Source organism: Ranitomeya variabilis, chromosome 3 (assembly GCF_051348905.1).
Source record: "Ranitomeya variabilis isolate aRanVar5 chromosome 3, aRanVar5.hap1, whole genome shotgun sequence".
NCBI lineage: Eukaryota > Metazoa > Chordata > Amphibia > Anura > Dendrobatidae > Ranitomeya > Ranitomeya variabilis.
Window position 1 is genome coordinate 283,957,835 of NC_135234.1, and position 27,258 is coordinate 283,985,092.

Below are 27,258 nucleotides of genomic sequence, written 5' to 3' on the forward strand. Positions count from 1 at the left end.
ATACTCCCCTATCGTCGCTGGGCGCCGAGTGCTGGGGGCCTGAGCAGGCGGGGACACAGGTGCACTATGAGACAGGTTAAGTGGTAGTTTGAATGTCGAATGTGCTGTCCTGCCACCTTTTAAAAGCGTAGCTGCAATTCCAGAAGATGCCACTGCAAGTGCAATCTTTTTTTGTTGTCAAAATTTTGCCAGGAGCAAGTTGATTACAAATGTCTTTCCTGTTCCACCTGGAGCATCAAGGAAGACAATCCCACCTTTGTTGGTTTCACTGAAACTTAAAATGTAGTTATAGGCGTCCCTTTGATCTGGTACCAATATTGGCTCTTTCTGAGACACAAATGCTCTCAGTTCATCAATATTGTAGTTTGTTTCTATGAAAATCTCCCTACACATTTGGATGCCTTCAGGATTTCTTATTGGAGCAGACAAACAAAGCAACTGTAAGGCTTTTCCTGACATTGCTATGCACTGATCTTCAAGGAGCATTAAAGTTTCATTGAACATTTCCTCAGTGAAGTTGGAGTTGCTGAGGATTTTCCCTTCTAATCTGCATGAGGATGTCCTCACTGAGATCAGTTTTGTACTTTGTCCAAATCTCAAGAAGATTTGAAATGCTACAGGTTGTTAGAATGCATTACTCACACAATCATGAAGCACCAGAGTATACTGTAATTGAGAGCGAACAAACTCAGCTCTCCCAAAGCACCCAAAGGGCGTCAAATCACTAGGACCACTCCAAGCAGAGATTAACAAAAACAAATAGAGCAAAAGAGTCCACAAAGACATAATTATATGTAAAAAATGTAAATAACGTTTTATTACAATAAATATAACAATGTAACAACAGAACAATGAATCAAAAACTGCAGAAATGTGCTGTAAGCACTATGCAAAATAAGAAGGGACAATAAGGAGGAGACATGACGAAAACTAAGTAAGGAGGGAAGTACTACAATACATCTTTTTAGCAATGGAAGTAAGCCAATAGCATTTTATACAAAGGGTCCCACAGGTATCCCATAAGCGTAACTAACAAAAGTTAAGTACAACATGTTGCAGGCTTACCCATTTCAATCATCAAGGAGAGTACCCCCACCTTCTCAGCACCCCCGGACGCACGTTTCACCAGATGGCTTTTTCAACAGGGTTGTTAGAATGAGCAAAGAGGTGTCTTAGTCGCTTTGGGGTTTGTGTGGCTGCTGCTTCACTGAGGGTCATGTCCCAGTGTCCATCATTTCCAGAAGTCCTTTTCTTTGGCAAGCTTCCCTGAATGTTTCACACACATGGCCTCCCACGGTCTTCAGGTCAGAAAATGATGTAGGGCCTTTGACAACATGAAGTAACATGTGCAGGTAGAAGCACTCTGCATTTGATGGATGAACAGTGTAGACTCGACCAAGCATATCAGTTGCTTTCACCCCTGGATAGCCTTCAATATCATGCCCCCGTTTTCTCCGTTCCAGTGTTTTTCTGGAGGCATTCCAAGTGTAGTACTTTGGTAAATCACAGTAGAGAATTGTTTTTGCAAAAGGGTCTTGTTGACAAAGCTCAAAAAATGCCAAGAGGGTGGTCTTAGGTGGTGTTAGGAGCTGCTGCTGCAAGTTTGCTGGGTTAAAATAAATTCTCTGTCCATTTTCAAAGTGCACACTCAGATGCACAACTGGTGGGTAGCGCTCATGAATGGAGAATCCTAGTATTCTCCAAACAGCTTCATTGCTGCTTATGTACCAGCCCATCTGGAATGCCTCCACTTCATCAATAATAGGTCCATTTTTCTGGAGTTCAAAAACTGCTTGATCACGTCCTTTGTGGACATATTTGCAGATATACTTGATTGATTTCACAGAGTGGCAAGATTCGACATTTATGTGGGCCTGGAAGATTTTTGAGAGCAAAGGGTTGTAAGGCACTACCCACCTGTTGTCAATTTCTATCTCTTGGAGTGATGATCCAACACGCATTTTGAGCTTTGCTGTGAAACCACCATCCCCTGGCTTTCTTCTTCGGTAGACTGGATATCCATCTTGTCCTGTTTGGGTTTCTTGGACCAGGGATCGTGGGTAATGCTTTGAACACCTGCCATCAATCATACAGGGAGAATTTTTGTTGAGACTCCCACACGGACCATGGATCATGTTTTTTGTGATGGTGTCAAACAGCAATGGGTCAATCTGAAGCTCTGGCAATTCGGCACTGATGATATTGTCAATTTCGGTAGGCTGTATTTTTTGCTTCAGCCAGATCAAGATATGGGCGTGAGGAAGGCCTCTTTTTTGCCATTCAACTGAATACATCCAGCACTGCGTCTCACCATAAATATGTGATTTTGTGATGAGATTAGTCATTTTTGAAAGTTTCTGTTTGAAAACCCGAGCAATAAAGTCATGGCGAGTCACTGTTTTTTGGCCCGGCAACAGGTGCCCTCCAATTTCCTCCCAGGCAGGATTGCAAGAAAAGGTGATGAAAAGATCTGGATGGCCATACTTTCTCACATAAGTCATTGCATCCTGTGTGTATTCATGCATGTGTCGTGGGCTTCCAGTGACAGTTGATGGAAGAATAACCATTTTTCCCAACTCTTTTGGATCAGCATCATTTGCAACAGCATCTCTAAGGTGAATATATTCCTCTGCCCTGAGCTTCTTTTGATTTAGTCGGATATATAAAAGACGTTCACGCTCAATCTTTGCATACATGTCAACAATAAATTGGTGGAAGAGGTGTTTGCATTTCAAGATGTGATTTTCCTCTGCAAATCTTGTCATGATCCTATATGCATAGAAGTCCATGGCAGACACTTTTTTTCCTGAAGGGTTGCCTGTTGTAGGATCTGTCTGAGGTATTCCAAAGTGATAGCCATCCTGTCCCTGCCAAAAGATGATTGGATATTGCAGTGCATCATAGGACCTGTGAGTTTCTGCTACTTGTTGCAAACTATTGTTCCTTTTCTGAAGCACAATGTCACGGCTTTGAAAATCATTACCTACAATCAAGATGGCTACCGTATCAAATGTGGGAGCATTGAAACGTCGCTGATGTTCACCTTGTGGTGTTTTGTCAGCTCGAATGACAACCTTGTAATCGTCATTTGGCATGCATTCAAGTGCAGTCTTGAAAAGTTGAACATATGGATTGTTGGAGTGAAGGAACTGCTGCAAAATAGTGACAATATCAAGGCGAGTGTTAGGAATTAAAGAGCATCTCTGCTGAGCCTCTGCTTCTGCATTTCCCATGAAGAAGAGTTGAAGAAATTGAGGTTCTACTCCTTGTAATGGAAGCAGTGAGCCAATTGAGTGGTAAACCTGTCCTTGAACTTTAAATGTCGGCATAAATCCTATTGTAAACATTTCTTTTGTTGCACCAAATGATGTAATTTGGAAGCAGGAGTTGTACTTCCTGATGTTGTCCAGGAAATACTTTGATATTGTACTGGTACCTGTCATCAGAGACTTTAGGGGATCTGGTGGTGACAGGAGAAGTGGAAGTTTTATCTTGCCATTTGCACAGCATAAACCTGGCGGTTCATCTTTCCATTTTAGGGCACTGCAGTACATGCAGACCACATCCATTTTTCATATCTGAACTTTAGGATTATCCTGATAGTTTAGGTCTGACTGGTAACAAAAGGCAGCATGTTTCAAATCTCCAAACATTTCCTGTGCCCTGGTGGAAGAAATAGAAATTCTCTTAGCGGCAAGTCGGCCTTCTCTCTGCTGAGATGACTCATTGGCCCTTGAAGAAGTGGCTCTTCTTCTCTTATCTGCAAGCCTCCCTTCCCTCTCCTCAGAAAGTTCATTGGCTTTTGAGGAAGCAGCTCTTGTTTTCATGTCTGCAAGCCTCGCTTCCCTCTCCTCAGAAAGTTCATTGGCTCTTGAGGAAGCAGCTCTTGTTTTCATGTCTGCAAGCCTCGCTTCCCTCTCCTCAGAAAATTCATTGGCTCTTGAGGAAGCAGTACTTGTTCTCTTGTCTGCAAGCCTCGCTTCTCTCTCCTCAGAAAGTTAATTGGCTCTTGAGGAAGCAGCTCTTGTTTTCATGTCTGCAAGCCTCGCTTCCCTCTCCTCAGAAAATTCATTGGCTCTTGAGGAAGCAGTACTTGTTCTCTTGTCTGCAAGCCTCGCTTCTCTCTCCTCAGAAAGTTCATTGGCTCTTGAGAAAGCAGCTGCTGTTCTCGTGTCAGCCTTGTTTCTCGGTCTTCACATTTTTCATTGGCCCGTAATGCTGCTTTTCTTTTCGCATCAGCTGACATTCGTGCCATGGAATTCCTTTTCTTATGAGGCATTATTGTGGTAAAAATAGTCTGTAACTGGCAGTTTGTATATCCTCTCACATAGAGGTAATGTGACTGACATCAGCCTTTCCACCAACACACCCTAACAACATGCTATTACCTCACACAAGCTTTGTTATACTGAGAATGTCCTGCCTATATTAAAGGGAACCTATCACCCCGTTTTTTAAAGATTAGATAAAAATAGTGTGAAATAGGGGCAGCACTGGGCTTTACATTACTGCCTTTTTGGTGCCTTTACACCCCCGTTAGGCTGCCGAAATACCTTTGTGAAGTGGCCGTTTTGTCCTGTCACTCAAGTTGGTCAGGTCGGATGGGCGTGGTCACAGCGCTGTTTCTCCCCCAGATCAGGCTCATCATTACGTTGGTGGCGTAGTGGTGTGCGCATGTCCAAGGTCCCGAATCCTGCACAGGGGTGTGAAAATAGCAGCGATGTCCGATATTTCATTGGTGGTCGGTGGGCGCGGCCATCTTGCTTTGGCCGCGCGTGCGCAGAAGCGGCGCTCTGCTGTCCGCGGCTTCAGGAAAATGGCCGCGGGCATCCGCGCGTGCGCAGATGGCTATCGCGGCGGCCATTTTCGTGAAGCAGAGTTCGCATCTCGGCTACACGAAAATGGCCGCCGCGATAGCCATCTGCGCACGCGCGGATGCCCGCGGCCATTTTCCTGAAGCCGCCGCCAGCAGAGCGCCGCTTCTGCGCACGCGCGGCCAAAGCAAGATGGCCGCGCCCACCGACCACCAATGAAATAACAGACATCGCTGCTATTTTCACACCCCTGTGCAGGATTCTGGACCTTGGACATGCGCACACCACTACGCCACCAACGTAATGATGAGCCTGATCTGGGGGAGAAACAGCGCTGTGACCATGCCCATCCGACCTGACCAACTTGAGTGACAGGACAAAACGGCCACTTCACAAAGGTATTTCGGCAGCCTAACGGGGGTGTAAAGGCACCAAAAAGGCAGTAATGTAAAGCCCAGCTCTGCCCCTATTTCACACTATTTTTATCTAATCTTTAAAAAACGGGGTGATAGGTTCCCTTTAACCAATCAGAGCTCAGATTAATTAACTGTAGCAAAGTAGAAGCTGAGCTGTGATTGGTTGCTATTGGCAGACTGATAAATCCCAGCCAAAAGGAAGCCCTCCCCCCTGGCAATATATATTAGCTCACACATACACATAATAGACAGGTCATGTGACTGACAGCTGTCGTATTTCCTATATCGTACATTTGTTGCTCTTGTAGTTTGTCCGCTTATTAATCAGATTTTTATTTTTGAAGGATAATACCAGACTTGTGTGTGTTTTAGGGCGAGTTTCATGTGTCAATTTGTTTGTGTTGAGTTGCGTGTGGTGACATGCATGTAGCGACTTTTTTGAGATGAGTTTTGTGTGGCGACATGCGTGTAGCAACTTTTTGTGTGTCGAGTTGCATGTGACAGGTTAGTGTGTTTTGCGCGTCGAGTTTTATGTGTGGTGCGTTTTGAGTATGTGCAAGTTTTGTGTGAGGCAACTTTTGCATGTGTTGCAACTTTTGTGCAACTCTTGTGCAACTTTTGTGCAACTCTTCTTCAATTTTTTCGCGTGTGCAAGTTTTGCGTGTGGCGAGTTTTCCATGAGGTGAGTTTTGCACTTGTGGCGAGTTTTGTGTGAGCCTAGTTTTGCATGTGGCGAATTTTGCACGTGGCGAGTTTTGAGCGGCGACTTTTGTGTTTCGACTTTTATGTGGCGAGGTTGGTGCATGTGTGGTGAAATGTGTGCTGAGGGTGGTATATGTGTTCAAGCACGTGGAAGTGTGTGGCGCATTTTGTGTGTGTGTTCATATCCCCATGTGTGGTGAGTATCCCATGTCGGGGCCCCACCTTAGCAACTGTATGGTATATACTCTTTGGCGCCATCGCTCTTGTTCTTTAAGTCCCCCTTGTTCACATCTGGCAGCTGTCAATTTGCCTCCAACACTTTTCCTTTCACATTTTCCCCATTATGTATATAGGGGCAAAATTGTTTCGTGAATTGGAACGCGCGGGGTGAAAATTTCGCCTCACAACATAGCCTATGAGGCTCTCGGGGTCCAGACGTGTGACTGTGCAAAATTTTGTGGCTGTAGCTGCGACGGTGCAGGTGCCAATCCCGGACATACACACATACACACACATTCAGCTTTATATATTAGATATACCTGTAAGTCATCTCCCCTGTATATAGTATATACCTGTATGTCATCTCCTCCTGTATATAATATATAGCTGTATATAATCTCCCCTGTATATAGTATATACCTGTATGCCATCTCCTCCTGGCTGTCCATTTGCCTCCAACACTTTTCCTTTCATTTTTTCCCCATTATGTAGATAGGGGCAAAAATTGTTTGGTGAATTGGAATGCGTGGGGTTAAACACACACATATGTACACACACACACATTCAGTATATATATATATATATATATATATATATATATATATATATATATATATATATATATATATATATATATATATATATATATATATATATATATATATATATATATATATATATATATAAGATATTACCTATGATTACATGCTGCTGTTGCCGCTCCACTCTGGAATTAAGCTCACTACTCACTAATAATTCCACATAATTTTGTAAGTGTTCTCTTGCATGAAAATAGCCCCTTCCCTTTTTTGGCCTAAACGGCCTTTGATGTTTTGATGGATGTACAGTACAGACCAAAAGTTTGGACACACCTTCTCATTTAAAGATTTTTCTGTATTTTCATGACTATGAAAATTGTCATTTCACACTGAAGGAATCGAAACTATGAATTAACACATATGGAATTATATACTTAACAAAAAAGTGTGAAAAAACTGAAAATATGTCTTATATTCTAGGTTCTTCAAAGTAGCCACCTTTTGCTTTGATGACTGCTTTGCACACGCTTGGCATTCTCTTGATGAGCTTCAAGAGGTAGTCACCGGAAATGGTTTTCTCTTCAAAGGTGTGCCCTGTCAGGTTTAATAAGTGGGATTTCTTGCCTTATAAATGGGGTTTTGATCATCAGTTGTGTTGAGCAGAAGTCTGGTGGATACACAGCTGATAGTCCTACTGAATAGACTGTTAGAGTTTGTATTATGGCAAGAAAAAAGCATCTAAGTAAAGAAAAATGAGTGGCCATCATTACTTTAAGAAATAAAGTTCAGTCAGTCCAAAAAACTGGGAAAACTTTGAAAGTGTCCCCAAGTGCAGTTGCTAAAACCATCAAGCAGTACAAAGAAACTGGCTCACATGAGGACCGCCCCTGCAAAGAAAGACCAAGAGTCAACTCTGCTTCTGAGGATAAGTTTACCCGAGTCACCAGCCTCAGAAATCGCAGGCTAACATCAGCTCAGATTAGAGACCAGGTCAATGCCACACAGAGTTCAAGCAGCAGACACATCTCTACAACAACTGTTAAGAGGAGACTTTGTGCAGCAGGCCTTCATGGTAAAATAGCTGCTAGGAAACCAATGCTAAGGACAGGTAACGAGCAAAAGAGACTTGTTTGGGCTAAAGAACACAAGGAATGGACATTAGACCAGTGGAAATCTGTGCTTTGGTCTGATGAGTCCAAATTTAAGATATTTGGTTCCAACCACCGTGTCTTTGTGCGATGCAGAAAAGGTGAACGGATAGACTCTACATGCCTGGTTCCCACCGTGAAGCATGGAGGAAGAGGTATGATGGTGTGGGGGTGCTTTGCTGGTGACACTGTTGGGGATGTATTCAAAATTGAAGGCATACTGAACCAGCATGGCTACCACAGCATCTTGCAGCGGCATGCTATTTCATCCGGTTTTCGTTTAGTTGGACTATCATTTATTTTTCAACAGGACAATGACCCCAAACGCACCTCCAGGCTGTGTAAGGGCTATTTGACCAAAAGGGAGAGTGTTGGGGTGCTACGCCAGATGACCTGGCCTCTACAGTCACCAGACCTGAACCCAATCGAGATGGTTTGAGGTGAGCTGGACCGCAGAGTGAAGGCAAAAGGGCCAACAAGTGCTAAGCATCTCTGGGAACTCCTTCAAGATTGTTGGAAGACCTTTCCGGTAACTACCTCTTGAAGCTCATCAAGAGAATGTCAAGAGTGTGCAAAGCATTCATCAAAGCAAAAGGTGGCTACTTTGAAGAAACTAGAATATAAGACATAATTTCTGTTGTTTCACACTTTTTTGTTAAATATATAATTCTACATGTGTTAATTCATAGTTTTGTCGCCTTCAGTGTGAATGTACAATTTTCATAGTCCTGAAAATACAGAAAAATCTTTAAATGAGGTGTGTCCAAACTTTTGGTCTGTACTGTATATATACTGGTTAATAATAAGTTTATATTGGATCCCCCTATTCCTGCTTTGGCAGTACTACTCTGTACAATATTTTTAAATTTATTCATAAATAAACTGAACTGTTTTGCCATAATATACTCGTCTTTTCCCCATTTTGCTTGCTTTATTTAGCTTGTAGGTTTTTGTAGTGTATAATAATGTGTATTGATTTTTTGCCTATACTTAATTCCATAAATACAGGGTTTTTCTTGGTGTTTCAGGTGATTATAATGCCTAATTCCACAAAATCCACTCGTCTCCTGTATTAAAACTAAAATATCCCTCACCTGTCTGTCGTTCTGTCCCACGTTATAATCCATGTCTGGGGGATAATTAGTTTTCAACCTGGACGGTGCCAAGATGCGACCGTCCAGGCTAAGAACCACTGGGGAATGAGCTGCTGCGAGCGCAGCATCAGTGACCACCGATGACGTCCTCGAGGGTCACTGAGGCTGTGTTCCCAGCTGGGCTGAACGGCTGTGACTTGAGTGAGATCTCCGCTAGAAAGTCTTACAGTGCAGAGGCGAGTTCACTGCAGTTAAATTTCTCCGCAGTGAAATTCTCCCTGTGAACTCACCTCTGAACTGTGAGTCTGTTTCACGGTTCTAGCAGGGATCCCAACGAGGTCACCACAGTTCAGCCTGGCTGGGAATGCAACCTCAGTGACCAGCAGTAACCTCGATGACGTCACCACTGGTCACTGACGCTGTGCTAACACAGCAGCTCATTCACCAGTGGTTCTCAGCCTGGACGGTCGCATCTTGGCTCCTATTACAGGAGACGTGGGGATTAAGTGGAATTAAGCGTTAAACTCACCTGTTTGTTTTTTTCTTTTTTAAATAAGAAAGTAAGTGTTTTGTTTTATTTCAAATATAAGACTTTATTCTGGTTGTGTCTTTACCATATAACTCTATGATTAGTATTGGATAGGTGTCTTATAGGCACCTCTCCATTACTAATCTGTGGGCTTGATGTCACGTGAGTATACAAAGGTGACATCAACCTCACAAATATGAACCCCACTTGACACCACTATAGAGCAAATGGGAAGAGTCGGGCAAAGCGACAGAATTGGCGTATCTAATAGATGTGCCTTTTGTGGGCTGCTGTTTTTAGGATTTGGGGGGCAATATCCATGGCCCCCTTACCAGCCTGAGACTACCAGTCCCCAGCTGTCTGCTTTAGCTTGGCTGGTTGTAAAAAAACGGGGACCCCTCAACTTTTTTTTTTTTAAATTATTTAAATAATTAAAAAATACGGCACGGGGACCCCTCTATTCTTGATTCTTGCTGGAGCTGGCAGCCCAAGGTTGCAGCCCTCAGCTCTGAATTTTGCTTTGCTGGTTATCAAAAATACAGGGGAACCCACTCCATTTTTTTTAAAATTTATTTATTTGTAGCGCAGGCGCCATCTGATGAAAGCTCACATCAGCCGCTCCTGCTCTCACTGCTGTTACCGGCAGCAGGCATTGGCTCATCGTAGCAGTAGTCCCATCAGCTGACACCAGTGACTGGAGGTAATCTTTATACCTCCGATCACAGCTGCCCGCTCATGTTGTCTTTTGAAAGCGTTGGAACCGTGGCTATCTGACCGGCGGTGATGATTTTACCGCCTATCAAAAGCGTTGTTCGTCTCTCCCAATCAAGTGAATGGGGTCCAGGTACTGTACTGGTACCTGAACCCAAACTATTTTTAACTGTTCTGCAGAGCTTGAACATCCAGATGTCCATCCACCTCTAATTGTTATTCCGTGTGAGCCATGCTGCCAAGCAATGACTGCTATTGGACTCCTGTGCTTTTTACTATTTCCGCTTGTCTTGGGTTCATTCGAAGGCATGACCCTTGGACAAGTGGAAGAAGTGATAGCTCAGCAGCCAATAGCGGCCATTCATTAGCCGCAGGGCTCTGATGGCATAAAAATATCACGCGCCATAAGGAAAGTCAAGTGTATGATGTTTTTTTATTTTAAAAGAGGTTGCCCAGGTAATAGACAACCCATTTAAAAGATCGGTTTTCCTTTTAAAGCTACTTTGCTTTTTCATCCTTTTGCAGGGAACAGCAGCTGTGAAGTAACAAAGAACTTTTGCCATTATTTGTGTGTATTGTGCAGTCAGTGCTGATTCAGTTAGGCTAGTTTCACACTAGCGTTTTGAGGAGCTGCGGAGGGCTGCGGACTTCCTCCGTAAAGCCCCGCCCTCGGCTGCACCTCCGCCGCTAGCTCCGCCTAATGCATGCGGTCTGATTACATATCTTTAAAATTAGGTACGCAGGTCGTGCCGCTGTATGCGGATGCTTCCGCATGCGTCGTTTTGACGATGCGGAAAAAAAAAGAAATTGCTACAAGCTGCGTCTTACACTGGTCGCCGCATCGTCAAAACGATGCATACGTAAGCATCCGCATACAGCGGCACGACCTGCGTACCTAATGTTAAGATAGGTACGCAGGCCACATGCCGGCCGCATGCAGAAGTAGGCGGAGGTGCGGCCGAGGGCGGGGCTTCATGGAGGAAGTCCGCAGCCCTCCGCAGCTCCTCCAAACGCTAATGTGAAACCGGCCTTAGTACTTTGCACCTCAAGTGGAGAATTGCATTTGGTGCACTGGGTTGAAGGAAATTAATATGTTGAAAATTCTCATTACTAATGCAAAGATGAGTTGTGTCCATTAACATAATTTGATTTGAGTGAAACCTACTCTGCAAATAACATTTTATTTGCCTAGACCACTGAAAAATGCAGAGATGATGCAATGGAAGCCATTAGAGGAAATTTGGATGGATTTTCCAGAGATGCAAGAATGCACCCACCTCCAGTGTTGCATGCCTTGAAACCAGGTAATGTAATTACAGAATAAGCAAAACTGGGCCTTATGCAGATGACAGACTGTCACTGAGTTCTGCACTGGATACCAGGCATATGCACAAAATAGACAAAATTGGTATGCATGTCCCTCTCATCCCTATCCTGGTATGTATTCTCCCGCTCATCCCTATCCTGGTAGGCATGGTCCCCTTCATGCCTATCCTGGTAGGCATGGCTCCATCAGAAAAACATTAAAAAAAATAATAAACCATTTTACTTACCTTTGATCGCTCCCTCGCAACGTCTTGTTGCTATGCCAGCAGCTGATTTATGCTTGTAAGCAGCGCATGGCAGTGACGTCATGTGCTGCTTACAAGCTGAGGACAGCTGCCTGGATACTTGCTGCTCTCCATGCTTGGACTATGTGCGTGGAGATGAGTGAATATTCATTGCTGAATGAAAAAAGTGCAATGTTCCAGTTCAATCTTGATAGAGTAAAATAGACTTTTAATGAAAATATTTAAAATACAAATTGCAAAATGCAAAAATGCTCCTCAGGCAACACCATAAGCCTAGTTAGTGAAGCAACGCGTTTCGACCGTGCTGCGGTCTTTGTCAAAGCTTGACTACCCAAGATCCAATACAAATAAAAAGGATCTCCAAGCCAGTCAAATTGACAGAAACCAATCACATGAGTGAAGGTCCTGTTCATCGATAAGAAGGTTAGTACATTTAATAAATTCATGTGAATAACAAATCATAACACAAAACAAAATCCTTATAAAATATACATAATTAGCATACAAATAAATGAATCACATAATGTCAAGTTACGCTCAATAATGAAACATGATTTCATTTCTCTTGTTGAGACTGTCCGGAAATCTAGTCCCTAGGTTGAAAATCCAATATGCCTCTCTAGTAAGCAGAGCCCTGCCGATATCCCCGCGGCGAGGGGGTTTCTTTATTTTTTTTTCTATACCTGAGATTCTTAATGAACTAATGCTACTTGCATGATGTTCAATGAAATGTTTCTCTAAAAATGAAATGTTGCGAGTGTTATTAATGTTAGAAATGTCATATAAGTGCTCAGTAATGCGGGTTTTTAATTTGCGGATAGTACATCCTACATATGACTTACGACATAAAATACAGTCCATCTAATAAACCACACAGCGGGTATTACAATAGATGAATTGGTGAATATTAAATGTGTTGGTATCATCATGATTATTGAATGTTTTAGTTATAATCATTTGCTTACATGTAGTGCAGTTTGATGTGCCGCATTTATAATTTCCCTTGCAATCCAACTACGTTCCCAGTTTTTTATTAGTGGAGATGAACATACTAGGAGAAAGTATATTGCCCAATGTTGGTGCTCTTCTAGCCACAACATTAAGGCCACCCTGCAAGATCTTGGCTCAAGTGGGATCCTCATATAAGAGGGGAATATTTCTATTAATAATATTTTTAATGTCATAAAACTGCGGACTGTATTGGAGTCATACAAATGGTTTATTAGAAAATTCATTATGCTGTCTATGTCCATTGTAGTGTTTCTGAGAGGAAATAAGATGATGTTGATCCTTGTTAGAGACAATGGTATATGCCATGTTTAACATCCAATTAGGGTATCCTCTTTTATGAAATTTCTTACCAGAATTGATAAAATCATTTTTGAGACCATTGTTATTATTACAATTACGTTTAAGTCATGTAAATTCTCCCACCGGGATGGACTTTACCGTATTCCTTGGATGGCTACTGTTAGCATGTAAGATAGTGTTCCCTGATAGTGGTTTGGAATAGGTTCTTGTGGAAATGAAATGATCAGAGATACCAGTTAATTCTAAATCTAAAAAAGAAGTAGTAGATTTTGCATGGACAAATGTAAATTTTATGTTATAATCATTTTTATTAATATAACTTACAAAAGACTGTATGGCAGATACATCGCCTTTCCATATGATTAATGTATCGTCGATGTATCTGTCATACCAGAGAATAAATGAAGAAAACTGATTAGTAGGTGTAAAAAGAAAATCATATTCCCATTTAACCATAACTAAATTTGCTAATGACGGTGAAATTTAGCCCCCATTGCTACTCCAGTGTGTTGCAAATAATATTCACGATCAAAAGAAAAAAAATTGAGTCAAGAGAAAAAAAGTCACCTGTAATATATAGTTAATAAGATCTTTTCTTTTCAATGTTCTTTTTATTGAGAAATAATGCAAATATACAGAAATATTGACATTTGTATAGTAACAGATGTACAGTATAACAATTAACTTTCAGAATTTTAACAATAACAAAAAAGGCTCCATTTTACAACATTTTCATTTTGAAAGAGAACAGTAGAAAAATTGGAGCAAACTTCTCCATCAGGAAGTTAATAAGATCTTGAGAATATGAACTGTAACGGTCAAGATGAAATTGCAAGGCTTGTATAGCAGTATTGTGAGGTATACATGTATACAATGAAATTACATCACAGCTTAACCAACTATAATCCAATGACCATTTTTTACATGAAAGAATATTTAACACATCTTTGGTGTCTTTTATGTGACCTGGAATTCTGAAGACTAGCGGTTGCAACAGAGAGTCGAGCCACTGTCCCTTTGGTTCATTTGTTCATTGGTAGAACCAATACTGGAAACTATAGGTCTCATAGGGGGAAAGCATTCCTTTTTGTGGATTTTGGGTAGACCATGTAATATGGGCATAATAGTGTGTGATACCTCTAAAAATTCTGCTTGTTTGTCCGTAAGCACGCCCAAAGTTACACCATCCTTGATCATTTTATCCATCTCGGCTTTAAATGCAATAGTTGGATCCGCAATGAGTTTTTTGTAAGTAGACAAATCAGATAGTAAATTTAATATTCCTTCTTTATAGTCCTTAGAATTCATAACGACAACCATTCCTCCTTTGTCACTCATTTTAATGGTGACATCAGTCATATTTTTAATATCCTGTATAGCTCTTCTATGCTTGTGGGATAAATTGCCCGTTCGATTATATGTATGATCATTATACTTCAGATTTTTGAGTTCTCGTTCCATAACTTCTTGGAACCTGTTCATGCATTCGGGTCTCGTCTGAACAGGATAAAAAATACGGATTTTTGATTTTTAAGTTGTTTGATTGATGTACCAAATTTTCAGGTGTTTCATTCACCTCCCGCAACTCTTGTAGAGCTAAAAGAGAAACCTGCTCATGAAAATCCAATGAGTGAAATTCATTCACATAATTAATGTTATGGCCGCATTCAGTTACAACGTCATCAGTCCAGAAATGTTTTCTTATAGTCAAATTACGCACAAATTTATTAATGTCCAGAATTGCAGAAAATAAATTTAAAGTTATTATCTGGAATAAAATTTAATCCATAAGACAATTAAAACATAACTTTTAATGTATAACCATAAAAGAAATCTATAGAAAAAATTGTCACCAAAAAACCGTGTCAATAAAAAAGTACTACTAGGTATGTCCGGTCAGGAAGCGTACCATACATAGATTAGTACTTGTTAGGGATTTCTGTGAGGGCACTGGCAGTGGTCCAATGTCCTATCACTTAACCCAAGGAACCTAGTTTAAAGGTGAAAATGCCAATGGCAGTGGCATTTATCAAGTGCCAATACAACTAAACCGGTAACCTTGGTTGCATTAATATTAGCAGTTAATCATAAAGTGAAAAAGAGGGGTAAGATCAATTGGAAAAAGATATATATACAAATAATAATACTGGAACAATCTCACCAATTGTCGAGGATGGGTAAGGTAGAGCCCCAATTTGCTTAGGTGGAGAAATCCTTCAAAGCACAGCCTCAGGAGACAATTCCCTGTCCGTCCCTGGGGGGCTAACAATAAATCTCAAACCCCGAGCTCCTGTCCTTACAAGGACAGTCCACATCTACCCCTAGGGTATAACATGCCCTGCACTCTCCCTATTTTCAGGTCCCAACGCGTTTCTTTGCAAGCAGGATCATCAGGGGACTAGCTTGCATGGGAGATAAAGTGCTTCAGTGCTACAGATAGAACTGCCACCCTCTATACTAAACTGCAGTAGTACTTTTTTATTGACACGGTTTTTTGGTGACAATTTTTTCTATAGATTTCTTTTATGGTTATACCTTAAAAGTTATGTTTTAATTCCTGCTTTAGCTATGTTTTCAATATTGTGGTAGGATCATGTGATATACTCAAAACTATTATCTATTGCTGTTTTTGAATCCATAAGACAATACCTTCAATTGTTCTTGAGAAAATACTTTTGTGGATAAATTTAAAACGTTGTCAGGATTTATCTCAATGTGAATTTCTTGCGGTGTGTCTGCATGCCAGAATTGCCTTCTATGTTTGCGCCCACCACGCCTTTTGCGTTTTTTGTCTTAATGTTGTTTGTTAGAACTGCATCCAGCAGATTCATTGAGGGAGGAGTCAGACAGACTGAAATTATCACCCGAATCACCTTCACGTGAGCTGAAACTCACATATCGCTTGTTATGTTTCCTCTTATGATAGGTGTTTCTCAAAATAGATTTGGGTGTTCCTGCTGAGGAATTATTCTCATTCCAGTTGTACACTTTATTGGATGAATAATCCTCCAGATCACGTTGGAACTTGTGTTTTTTTTCTTGACATAATCTCTTCTTCTAATTTATTAATGTCCTCTAAAGTTTGTTTAAAAAACGCATTATTTTCAATTGATGTAACATGTGATTTCAAACTTTGTTTGGTTTCATCCAACTCTCTCTGTATGTCTGACAGTTTTTCTTAGTCGTGTTTTATGATGAGACGCATTAAATTTAATGAGCAGGTGCTCAAAATAGTATTCCAATCGTTGGTAAACTGCTCAGAAAAAACAGTGGTGGATCTTTTTTTAATTCTTAAATTTCTAGGAATCATATCTTTAAAGATGTAATTATTAAGGGTAGTAAAATCCCACCACGTTTTTGTTTCTTGAATCATCAATTTATGCAGTTGAGTCCATAAATTAGAAATGTCAGATGAATCAACATTGTTTTTAGGTAAATCAGAAAAAACCTGTGCGGCTTTGTGGAGGCGGTCTCTCGCAAAATCAGACATTATGAAAAAAGATTGACAATGGCAGATGAAAAACTCACTTAATTTAAAAAAAGGGTGGTGTGTCAAAATAACATTAAATATAGGAGCAAAGAAAAAGGTCACATAAAACAGGTCACATAAAAGACACCAAAAATGTGTTAAATATTCTTGTTCACGTGTGCCCGCTACTAAAGGGAATGAATATTCACTGCATTCCACGCCTATGGGAGTGGAGAGCAGTGAATTTTCATTCCCTGAAGTAGCAGGCACACACGAAGGCCCGGCAGCTTGCAGGAAGCTGACTGCTGCGGCTAAGAGCGTGTCTGCTATTAAAGCGAAATTAATACTCACAGCTTTCCACTCTCATGGGCATGGAATGCAGTGAATATTCACTTCTCTTTAGCAGTGGGCACAGGAGTTGGCCGCAGCTGGCTCCTGCCTCTTGTGACCCGCTGCTCCGCTGCTGCTCCCCACCTCCCCATCCACAGCCAGAGTAAGTACATCTGGACTATAAGGCTGTGTGCACACGTAGCAGATTTTTCGCGTTTTTTTGCTATAAAAACGCTATAAAACCACGAAAAAACGCTCACATTAAGCATCCTATTCAATAGAATGCAATCCGCATTTTTTGTGTACATGCTGCGTTGCTTTCCTGAGCGGAAGCGCTTTCCAGAAAAAAACGCAGCATGTTCATTAATTTGCGGAATCGCGGGGATTCCGCACACCTAGGAATGCATTGATCTGCTTACTTCCCGCACGGGGCTATGCCCACCATGCGGGAAGTAAGCAGATCGTGTGCGGTTGGTACCCAGGGTGGTGGAGAGGAGACTCTCCTCCACGGACTGGGCACCATATAATTGTTAAAAAAAAAAGAATTAAAATAAAAAATAGTGATACACTCACCTTCTGATGGCCCCGGAGTCTTCCCGCCTCTCAGTATTGCACGCGGCCGCTTCCGTTCCCATGGATGCTTTGTGTGAAGGACCTGCGATGACGTCGCGGTCACGTGACCGTGACGTCATCGCAGGTCCTGCACACAAAGCATCTATAGGAACGGAAGCCACTGAGGAGATCGGCTGCCTTTGGAAGGTGAGTATATAAGACGAACCCCCCATTTTCCTCCACATTTTTGTAAGAAAAAAGTGCGTCTTATAGTCTGAAAAATATGGTAATTTTTACTTATTGCTATCTAAACATCTGGGCTGTGCCCACGATGCGGGAAGTAAGCGGATAATGTGCAGCTGCTACCCGGGGTGGAGGAGAGGAGACTCTCCTCCAGGCCCTGGGAAGCATAAATAGTGTAAAAAAAAAAAAGAATTAAAATAAAAAATGATGCTATACTCACCTCTCAGCGCTGCACGCGGCTGTCCGGTCTCAGTTGCTGTGCGAGCAGGACCTGCGGTGACGTCGCGGTCACATGACCGTGATGACGCCGCGGTCACATGACCGTGACGTCACGAAGGTCCTTCTCGGCACAGCATCTTTGGAACCGGACCGCCGCGTGCAGCGCCGAGGAGATCGGGACGTCAGAGGGTGAGTATATAACCAATTTTTTTTATTTTTAACATTACTATTGATGCTGCATATTGCTGCATATGCAGCATCAATAGTATAGGAGTAATCCCGCAGCGGAAATCGCAAAACAAACCGCGATAAATCTGCAGGGATAACCGCAGCGGTTTTGCCCTGCAGATTTATCAATTCCGCTGCGGGAGAACCCGCAGAGCACGCCGCAGAGTGTGCACATAGCCTTAGTGTTGTGTGTCACACAACTGCATCAGGTGGGCAGTACCACTTTACTCGCCACATTGTTGTCTTTATAACGCCCTGTTGCGCTGATTTGTCCCCACAACTTCTTCTAAACAGAAGAATGAAGCATTTGTTGAAATTTCTTTAGCAAAATCTGCTGCATATAAATAAAAGCTAATTGTGCGTGTTTTATTTTTCTCTTATTAGTTAATGTTACAATGTTTCCAAAACCTGAAGCTATTGAGCCAATGCTGCCTTCTTGGATTTACAATGACAGTCTTGTACCAGGTATTTCCATTTTTATAATCTATTTCTTTCTAGTATAAAAATGATCTTTTCTCTTTGCTACCTCTTGATTCCTAAAATGATTCCTCTTTTTCAAGGTCATTGACAAATTGGCATCTTTCCATTAGTTCTTTATGCAGTAACCAATCGACTTCAAAGGGATTTTCCATGCTTAGGATATTGCTGACCTATTCTTGTGATAGGTCTTCAATATCCCATTAGAGGGGGTCAAACGCTCAGAGCAGAGATATGGTTTTGAGCAACAACCACTACACCGTGTGCTGTTCTGCTCCATTGCTAAGTGGGGATGTTTGGCGTTGGTCCCCTAATGACAAATAGTCAATATCATAAGCCTGAACAATCACTTTAAAAATTCAAAAACAAAAAAACCTTAGTGTTTGTACTATAGAAATTAAAGGAGTGGTCGGGCACCTAAAATGTATTTTTCTAGCTATCTATCCTTAGACACCTAACCACTTTGTTAGTTTGCTTTATTACTAGTGTTGAGCGATACTTTCCGATATCGGAAAGTATCGGTATCGGAAAGTATCGGCCGATACCGTCACAGTATCGGAATCCAATCCGATACCGATACCCGATCCCAATGCAAGTCAATGGGACGAAAATATCGGAATTAAAATAAACCCTTTATACACTTGTAGGTTCATTCTACATGAAGGAAAACAACTAAAAATATTGTAGGATGTATTGGGGGACGTGGCGGAGATATTAAAGGGACAGAGGTTTAGCCCAATGTAATAGAATAGCAGGATTTTTTTTTTTTTTTTATGAAGTTCGGCGTTAGAAAGAATTTGACTATGTTTTTTTTTTTTTTTTTATGTCAGATATTGATGTTTCACTACTTCCACGCCCTTCACCTTCTTTTTTACTTCTCCCACGCTTTCTTCTTAATTATCCTCATCATCAGCTTCTTTGACATCAACTTCTTCACCTTATTCATCTTCTTCTTCATCTTCTACCTATTATTTTTTGGGTTACATTGTTCATATTCTTTTTATTTTACTATTATCTTCATCATATTCAACTTCTTCATCATATTCTTATTTGTGACAGGCATTCCCGTAGTTGTTATCTATAAAAGTTTGAAGATTACACCTTCCGTTCTGCCTGTCACAAAACAGTTACATTTGTCCGCGTTCAGTTTGGCCTGCAGCATCAGGCTTTATCCAGGGGCACCACGAGGAGGAACGGACTCACCCCCATACACTGCTTAGTCTTCTTCTGCTTATAATTTACATAATATTTTTTGCTCTGATATTTTGTGTTATGCTTAATGTCCTTCTGCTCTTTGTTCTGCAGCCTCTTGTTCTTCTGCTTCTCGGTCTTCCAGGTCGTCGTCGTCTCCAGGGTCGTCGTCTCCGGGGTCGTCGTCATCGGGGTGGTCTTCAGGGTCGTCGTCTCCGGGGTCGTCGTCATCGGGGTGGTCTTCGGGGTCATCGTCTCCAGGGTCGTCGTCATCACGGTGGTTGTCGTCTCTGGTGTCGTCGTCATCTTAGGGGTGGTCTTCTGGGTCATTGTGTTTAGTCTCTTGAACTTGGAAATGTAGCAGAAGGTACAAGAAGGCTGAGAAAATGCCGAGAACCAGCTGATGGAACTGGAACTCGGATGGCTACCCGAAGGTCCAAGAGCCAATGGAACTACCGAGGACCAGCTGACTTTACTGGAACCCGGTTACTAAGCAGGAGGTACCTGTGCTGAAAGCACTACCAAGGACCACCTGACGTTGGTGGAACTCGGATACCCAGAGGGAGGCACCTAAGCCAAAGGCTCTGCCCGGAACCAGCTGACGGTACTGAAACCAGGATGGGGAGCAGAAGGTACAAGAGCAAAAGACACTGCCGAGAACCAGCTGACGGTGCTGGAACCCGGATGGGTAGCCGAAGGTCCAAGAGCCAATGGAACTACCGAGGACCAGCTGACGTTACTGGAACCCGGTTACTAAGCAGGAGGTACCCGTGCCTGAAAGCACTACCAAGGACCACCTGACGTTGGTGGAACTCGGATACCAAAGGGAGGCACCTAAGCCAAAGGCTCTGCCCGGAACCAGCTGACGGTACTGGAACCAGGATGGGGAGCAGAAGGTACAAGAGCAAGTGTCTGCGTGGCTTTTGCAGGACACGATGCCGGCTGCACAGCAGGGGAACAGCTGGCGGTGCTGGACCCCACTGACACATTGGCGAGGTGTTTTTCTCTGTGCAGCTAGCACATCTGGGCCCCAACTGGCGGTGTGTTAGAGCCCAGGGTCAGCAGGAGGAGGAGCAGGAGGAGGAGGAGCAGGGGGAGGGGAGTGTAGGCCGAAGCCTGCACTGGCGGCAGCTTTGGGTCTGTTGTGTCTGCGTGGCTTTTGCAGGACACGTTGCCGGCTACACAGCAGGGGAACAGCTGGCGGTGCTGGACCCCACTGACACATTGGCGAGGTGTTTGGCTCTGTGCAGCCAGCACTTCCGGACAGCAACTAGCGTTGTTGGAGCCCGGGCTCTGCAGGTGGAGCAGAGTGTAGGCCGAAGCCTAATTGAACCGATTTCAAAAGTCACCTTTAACCCCCCCTCAGGGGTTACAAAGTAGAAGAGCCACAGCTTATGCAGCAGCAGTGCTGCGCAAGTCAAAGGTTGCTCTTGTAATTTTTCTCCTTGCACACGCTGAATGGAACACGTATAACATTCAGCCCTTTATACAGTCAAACTGTGTAATGGAGGCGCGAGTTCCCTTTGTAATGAGACGCAGCACAGGTGTCAAGAATCCCACCTTGGTGCTGGGTGCAGCCTCCCGAGCGTTGTTATTTGCTGTACAGGAGTCTGCGCTGTCGTGTTATCCCCTGGCCTAGCGCCGTTAGCGCTGCCCATCTTCTGGCATCATGTAATGTCGGCCGGTGCGGTTCGCGATGACCATGAATCCCAGCCCCGCAGTGTCTTAACATTGTTAAAACACTGCGGGGCTGGGATTCAGGGCCTGGCGCAGCACATATGTTGGCCTCTCACACTCGGGTCCTTACACCCGCTTCAGACTGTGCGGCGTCATCTGATCCCTTATCGCATGCCACGGCCATGAAGCCGCACAGTCCGAAGAAGGCGGAAGGAGAGGAGGGACAGGCGAACTGATGCACTGATCCTGCCCATGAATCACACCCTCGCAGTCCCAATAAATAAGACACCGAGGGGCGTTGTGTGGGTCAGGGCGGCCGCAGAGGCGCAGCCAGCCAAACAATGATGCCAGAAGACGGGCAGCGCTACCAAGGGGGTTGCAGCGTGTCATTACAAAGGAAAGTCACACCACCGGGACGGTTAACTGGTCACACAGAGGACACATTTCAGACGTGTTTTCAGTTCCACATGTGCGAGGAGAATACGTTTCTGAGCCACCTTGCACACATGCAGCATTACCGCTGTACAAGGTGGCTGGATAACGTAAAAACGCCTGGGGGAGGGGGGACAGGTTCCCTTCAATTTCAGTTCTTGTGTCTGCGTGGCTTTTGCAGGACACGATGCCGGCTGCACAGCAGGGGAACAGCTGGCGGTGCTGGACCCCACTGACACATTGGCGAGGTGTTTTTCTCTGTGCAGCTAGCACATCTGGGCCCCAACTGGCGGTGTGTTAGAGCCCAGGGACAGCAGGAGGAGGAGCAGGAGGAGGAGGAGCAGGGGGAGGGGAGTGTAGGCCGAAGCCTGCACTGGCGGCAGCTTTGGGTCTGTTGTGTCTGCGTGGCTTTTGCAGGACACGTTGCCGGCTACACAGCAGGGGAACAGCTGGCGGTGCTGGACCCCACTGACACATTGGCGAGGTGTTTTTCTCTGTGCAGCTAGCACATCTGGGCCCCAACTGGCGGTGTGTTAGAGCCCAGGGACAGCAGGAGGAGCAGGGGGAGCGGAGTGTAGGCCGAAGCCTGCACTGGAGCAAGTTGAAAGGAAACCTTTAACCCCCCCCCCCAGGCGTTTGTAGCTGGAAGAGCCATCGTGTACAGCACTAATGCTGGAAAAGGTAAACTTAGCTCTTTTAATTATGGTCCTTGCAGATGCTGAACCTAACACTTATGAAATGTGTCCCCTCACAGCGTTCAACCGTCCGGTCGGTGGAACTTTCCTTTGTCATGTGACGCAGCACAGCCGTCATTTTTACCCCCTTGTCGCCGTGCGCCGCCTCCTCAGCGTTGTTTGAATCTGTCCCGGAGCCTGCGCTGTTAGGTTACCCCTTGGCCATGCACACATTTTGCGCTGCCCGTCTTCTGACATCATTTGCTGTCAGGCTGGCTGCGCCTGTGCGGGTGCGCTGTCCGAGATTCAGCCTCGCGGTGTCGTCTAATGTAATCCCACCGCGGGCCTGGGATCCGTGTCCATGCGCAGTGCATATCCTCGCCTCTCACTCCCCTCCCTACGGCTTCTAAAGACTGTGCGGTGTCACGGCCGTGGCATGCTATTAGGGACCAGCTGACACCGAACAGTCATTAGAAGCCGTAGGGAGGGGAGTGAGAGGCGAGGATATGCACTGCGCATGGACACGGATCCCAGGCCCGCGGTGGGATTACATTAGACGACACCGCGAGGCTGAATCTCGGACAGCGCACCCGCACAGGCGCAGCCAGCCTGACAGCAAATGATGTCAGAAGACGGGCAGCGCAAAATGTGTGCATGGCCAAGGGGTAACCTAACAGCGCAGGCTCCGGGACAGATTCAAACAACGCTGAGGAGGCGGCGCACGGCGACAAGGGGGTAAAAATGACGGCTGTGCTGCGTCACATGACAAAGGAAAGTTCCACCTACCGGACGGTTGAACGCTGTGAGGGGACACATTTCATAAGTGTTAGGTTCAGCATATGCAAGGAGCACCACGAAAAGAGGCACTTTTTCCCTTTGCATCATTACTGCTGCACAAGGTGGCTCCTTCAGTAACAAACGCATGGGGGGGGGGGGGACAGGTTCCCTTAAATTTAACTTGTTGTGCCTGCGTGGTGGTCGCAGTACACGTTGCCGTATACACAGCAGGGGAACAGCTGGCGGTGCTGAACCCCACTAACACATAGGCGAGGTGTTTGGCTCTGTGCGTACAGCACTTCTGGACGGCAACTGGCGGTGTTGGAGCCCAGGGACAGGTGGAGGAGGAGGAGGTTGGAGGAGGTAGGAGGGATTGCCACACACACAGCAGGGGAACAGCTGACGTTACTGAACCCCAATAACAGAGGAGGGACTGTTGACTGTGCGTACAGCACTTCTGGACGGCAACTGACGGTGTTGGAGCCCAGGGACAGGTGGAGGAGGAGGAGGTTGGAGGAGGTTGGAGGAGGTAGGAGGGATTGCCACACACACAGCAGGGGAACAGCTGACGTTACTGAACCCCAATAACAGAGGAGGGACTGTTGACTGTGCGTACAGCACTTCTGGACGGCAACTGGCGGTGTTGGAGCCCAGGGACAGGTGGAGGAGGAGGAGGTTGGAGGAGGTTGGAGGAGGTAGGAGGGATTGCCACACACACAGCAGGGGAACAGCTGACGTTACTGAACCCCAATAACAGAGGAGGGACTGTTGACTGTGCGTACAGCACTTCTGGACGGCAACTGGCGGTGTTGGAGCCCAGGGACAGGTGGAGGAGGAGGAGGTTGGAGGAGGTTGGAGGAGGTAGGAGGGATTGCCACACACACAGCAGGGGAACAGCTGACGTTACTGAACCCCAATAACAGAGGAGGGACTGTTGACTGTGCGTACAGCACTTCTGGACGGCAACTGGCGGTGTTGGAGCCCAGGGACAGGTGGAGGAGGAGGAGGTTGGAGGAGGTTGGAGGAGGTAGGAGGGATTGCCACACACACAGCAGGGGAACAGCTGACGTTACTGAACCCCAATAACAGAGGAGGGACTGTTGACTGTGCGTACAGCACTTCTGGACGGCAACTGGCGGTGTTGGAGCCCAGGGACAGGTGGAGGAGGAGGAGGTTGGAGGAGGTTGGAGGAGGTAGGAGGGATTGCCACACACACAGCAGGGGAACAGCTGACGTTACTGAACCCCAATAACAGAGGAGGGACTGTTGACTGTGCGTACAGCACTTCTGGACGGCAACTGGCGGTGTTGGAGCCCAGGGACAGGTGGAGGAGGAGGAGGTTGGAGGAGGTTGGAGGAGGTAGGAGGGATTGCCACACACACAGCAGGGGAACAGCTGACGTTACTGAACCCCAATAACAGAGGAGGGACTGTTGACTGTGCGTACAGCACTTCTGGACGGCAACTGGCGGTGTTGGAGCCCAGGGACAGGTGGAGGAGGAGGAGGTTGGAGGAGGTTGGAGGAGGTAGGAGGGATTGCCACACACACAGCAGGGGAACAGCTGACGTTACTGAACCCCAATAACAGAGGAGGGACTGTTGACTGTGCGTACAGCACTTCTGGACGGCAACTGGCGGTGTTGGAGCCCAGGGACAGGTGGAGGAGGAGGAGGTTGGAGGAGGTTGGAGGAGGTAGGAGGGATTGCCACACACACAGCAGGGGAACAGCTGACGTTACTGAACCCCAATAACAGAGGAGGGACTGTTGACTGTGCGTACAGCACTTCTGGACGGCAACTGGCGGTGTTGGAGCCCAGGGACAGGTGGAGGAGGAGGAGGTTGGAGGAGGTAGGAGGGATTGCCACACACACAGCAGGGGAACAGCTGACGTTACTGAACCCCAATAACAGAGGAGCGACTGTTGACTGTGCGTACAGCACTTCTGGACGGCAACTAGCGGTGTTGGAGCCCAGGGGCAGGTGGAAAAGCAGAGGAACACAATGTAGGCCGAAGCCTGAGAAAGTCGAAAGGGAACCTTTAACCCCCCCCCCCAAGGCGTTTGTAGCTGAAAGAGCCAGCTTGTGCAGCACAGAAGATGCAAAAGGAAAAGGTGGCTCTTTTCATCATGCTCCTTGCAAACACAGAACTAAACACTTATAAAATGTGTCCCCTGAAGCCGTGAAACCGTCCCGGAGGTGGGACTTTCCTTCGTAATATGACGCAGCACAGCCATCATTACTACCCCCCCCGCCGCCGTGCCCCGGCTCCTCAGCGTTGTTTGATTCCGTCCCGGAGCCTGCGCTGTTATGTTATCCCGTGGCCAGGCACACTTAGCGCTGCCCATCTTCTGACATCATTTGGTGTCAGGCTGGCTGCGCCTGTGCGGCCGCGCTGGCCGAGAGCCCGCCTCGCAGTGTCTTCTGATGTAATCCCACTGGGGGCCTGGGATCCATGGCCATGCGCAGTGCATATCCTCGCCTCTCACTCCCCTCCCTACGGCTTCTTTTTCAGACTGTGCGGTGTCACGGCCGTGGCATGCTATTAGGGACCAGCTGACACCGAACAGTCTGAAGAAGCCATAGGGAGATGAGTGAGAGGTGGAGGTTCAGATATGCACTGCGCATGTCCATAGATCCCAGGCCCCCAGTGGGATTAAATCAGAAGACACTGCGAGGCGGGCTCTCGGCCAGCGTGGCCGCACAGGCGCAGCCAGCCTGACACCAAATGATGCCAGAAGACGGGCAGCGCTAAGTGTGCCTGGCCACGGGATAACATAACAGCGCAGGCTCCGGGACGGAATCAAACAACGCTGAGGAGCCGGGGCGCGGCGCCGGGGGGGTAGGAATGACGGCTGTGCTGCGTCATATTACGAAGGAAAGTCCCACCTCCGGGACGGTTTTACGGTATCAGTGGACACATTTTATAAGTGTTAAGTTTTGCGTGTGCAAGGAGCAAAACCAAAATAGCTACCTTTTTCCTTGTGCAGCATTACTGCTGCACAAGGTGGCTCTTTCAGTAACAAACGCCTTGGGGGGGGGGGACAGATTCCCTTACATTTCAGTTGTTGTGTCAGCGTGGCGGTCGCATGACACATTGCCGGCTACACAGCTGGGGATCAGCTGACGTTACTGAAACCCAATAACACTGGGTCGTATGTTTTGACTGTGCAGACGGCACGTCTGAGCCTCAACTGGCGGTGTTGGAGCCCAGGAATTTAAGTTCAGGTGGTAGAAAGATGAACACAACAGGAGACCTGGATAACGTATACAGTGACCTAATTATTTAATCAGGAGGAGGAGTGGCAAATTCCTGCGAGATCCAGGCCTTGTTCATTTTCAGAAAAGTAAGCCGGTCAACGTTATCGGAGGATAGTCGCATGCGACGGTCAGTTAGTACACCACCTGCAGCACTAAAGACACGTTCCGATAATACACTGGCCGCAGGGCAAGACAGCACCTCCAATGCATACTGGCTTAGCTCTGGCCATGTATCCAGCTTTGAGACCCAAAACTTGAAAGGGGAAGAGCCGTCTGGGAGTACAGCAAGAGGGCAAGACATGTAGTCTGTCACCATCTGACGGAACCGTTGCCTCCTGCTGACTGGAGCCGTCTGTGATGGTGTAGACTTTTGTGGGGGGCACACAAAACTGTGCCACAGTTGGGCCATACTGGTCTTGCCTTGGGCAGAGGCACTGCTTCTGCTCCCTCTTTGTGCAGAGCCTCCACCACTGCCTGGACGCACTGAGCTGCTTTGGAATGCAGTAGCAGCACTTCTCTCAGTTGGAATGGAGAAGATGATGGAACTGACCAGTGTGTCTTGGTACTCCCGCATTTTTCGCTCCCGGTTCAACGGTGTGATGAGGCTTTCTACGTTGTCCCGGTAGCGAGGATCGAGGAGGGTGAACACCCAATAATCAGACATGTTGAGAATGTGGGC

At 45.5% G+C, this 27,258-nt stretch overlaps 1 protein-coding gene across 6 annotated transcripts in view; it reads left to right on the plus strand.

The window, feature by feature from the left end:
- The window catches only part of SYNRG (synergin gamma), a 488,500-nt gene that overhangs the window by 97,708 nt on the left and 363,534 nt on the right, over window positions 1-27,258 (plus strand). For all 6 annotated transcript variants that reach the window (XM_077295517.1, XM_077295512.1, XM_077295514.1 and 3 more), the window contains exons 6-7: window positions 11,365-11,476; window positions 18,480-18,560. In XM_077295517.1, coding sequence (XP_077151632.1) covers window positions 11,365-11,476; window positions 18,480-18,560 — 193 coding nt within the window. The remainder of the gene's footprint in view (window positions 1-11,364; window positions 11,477-18,479; window positions 18,561-27,258) is intronic.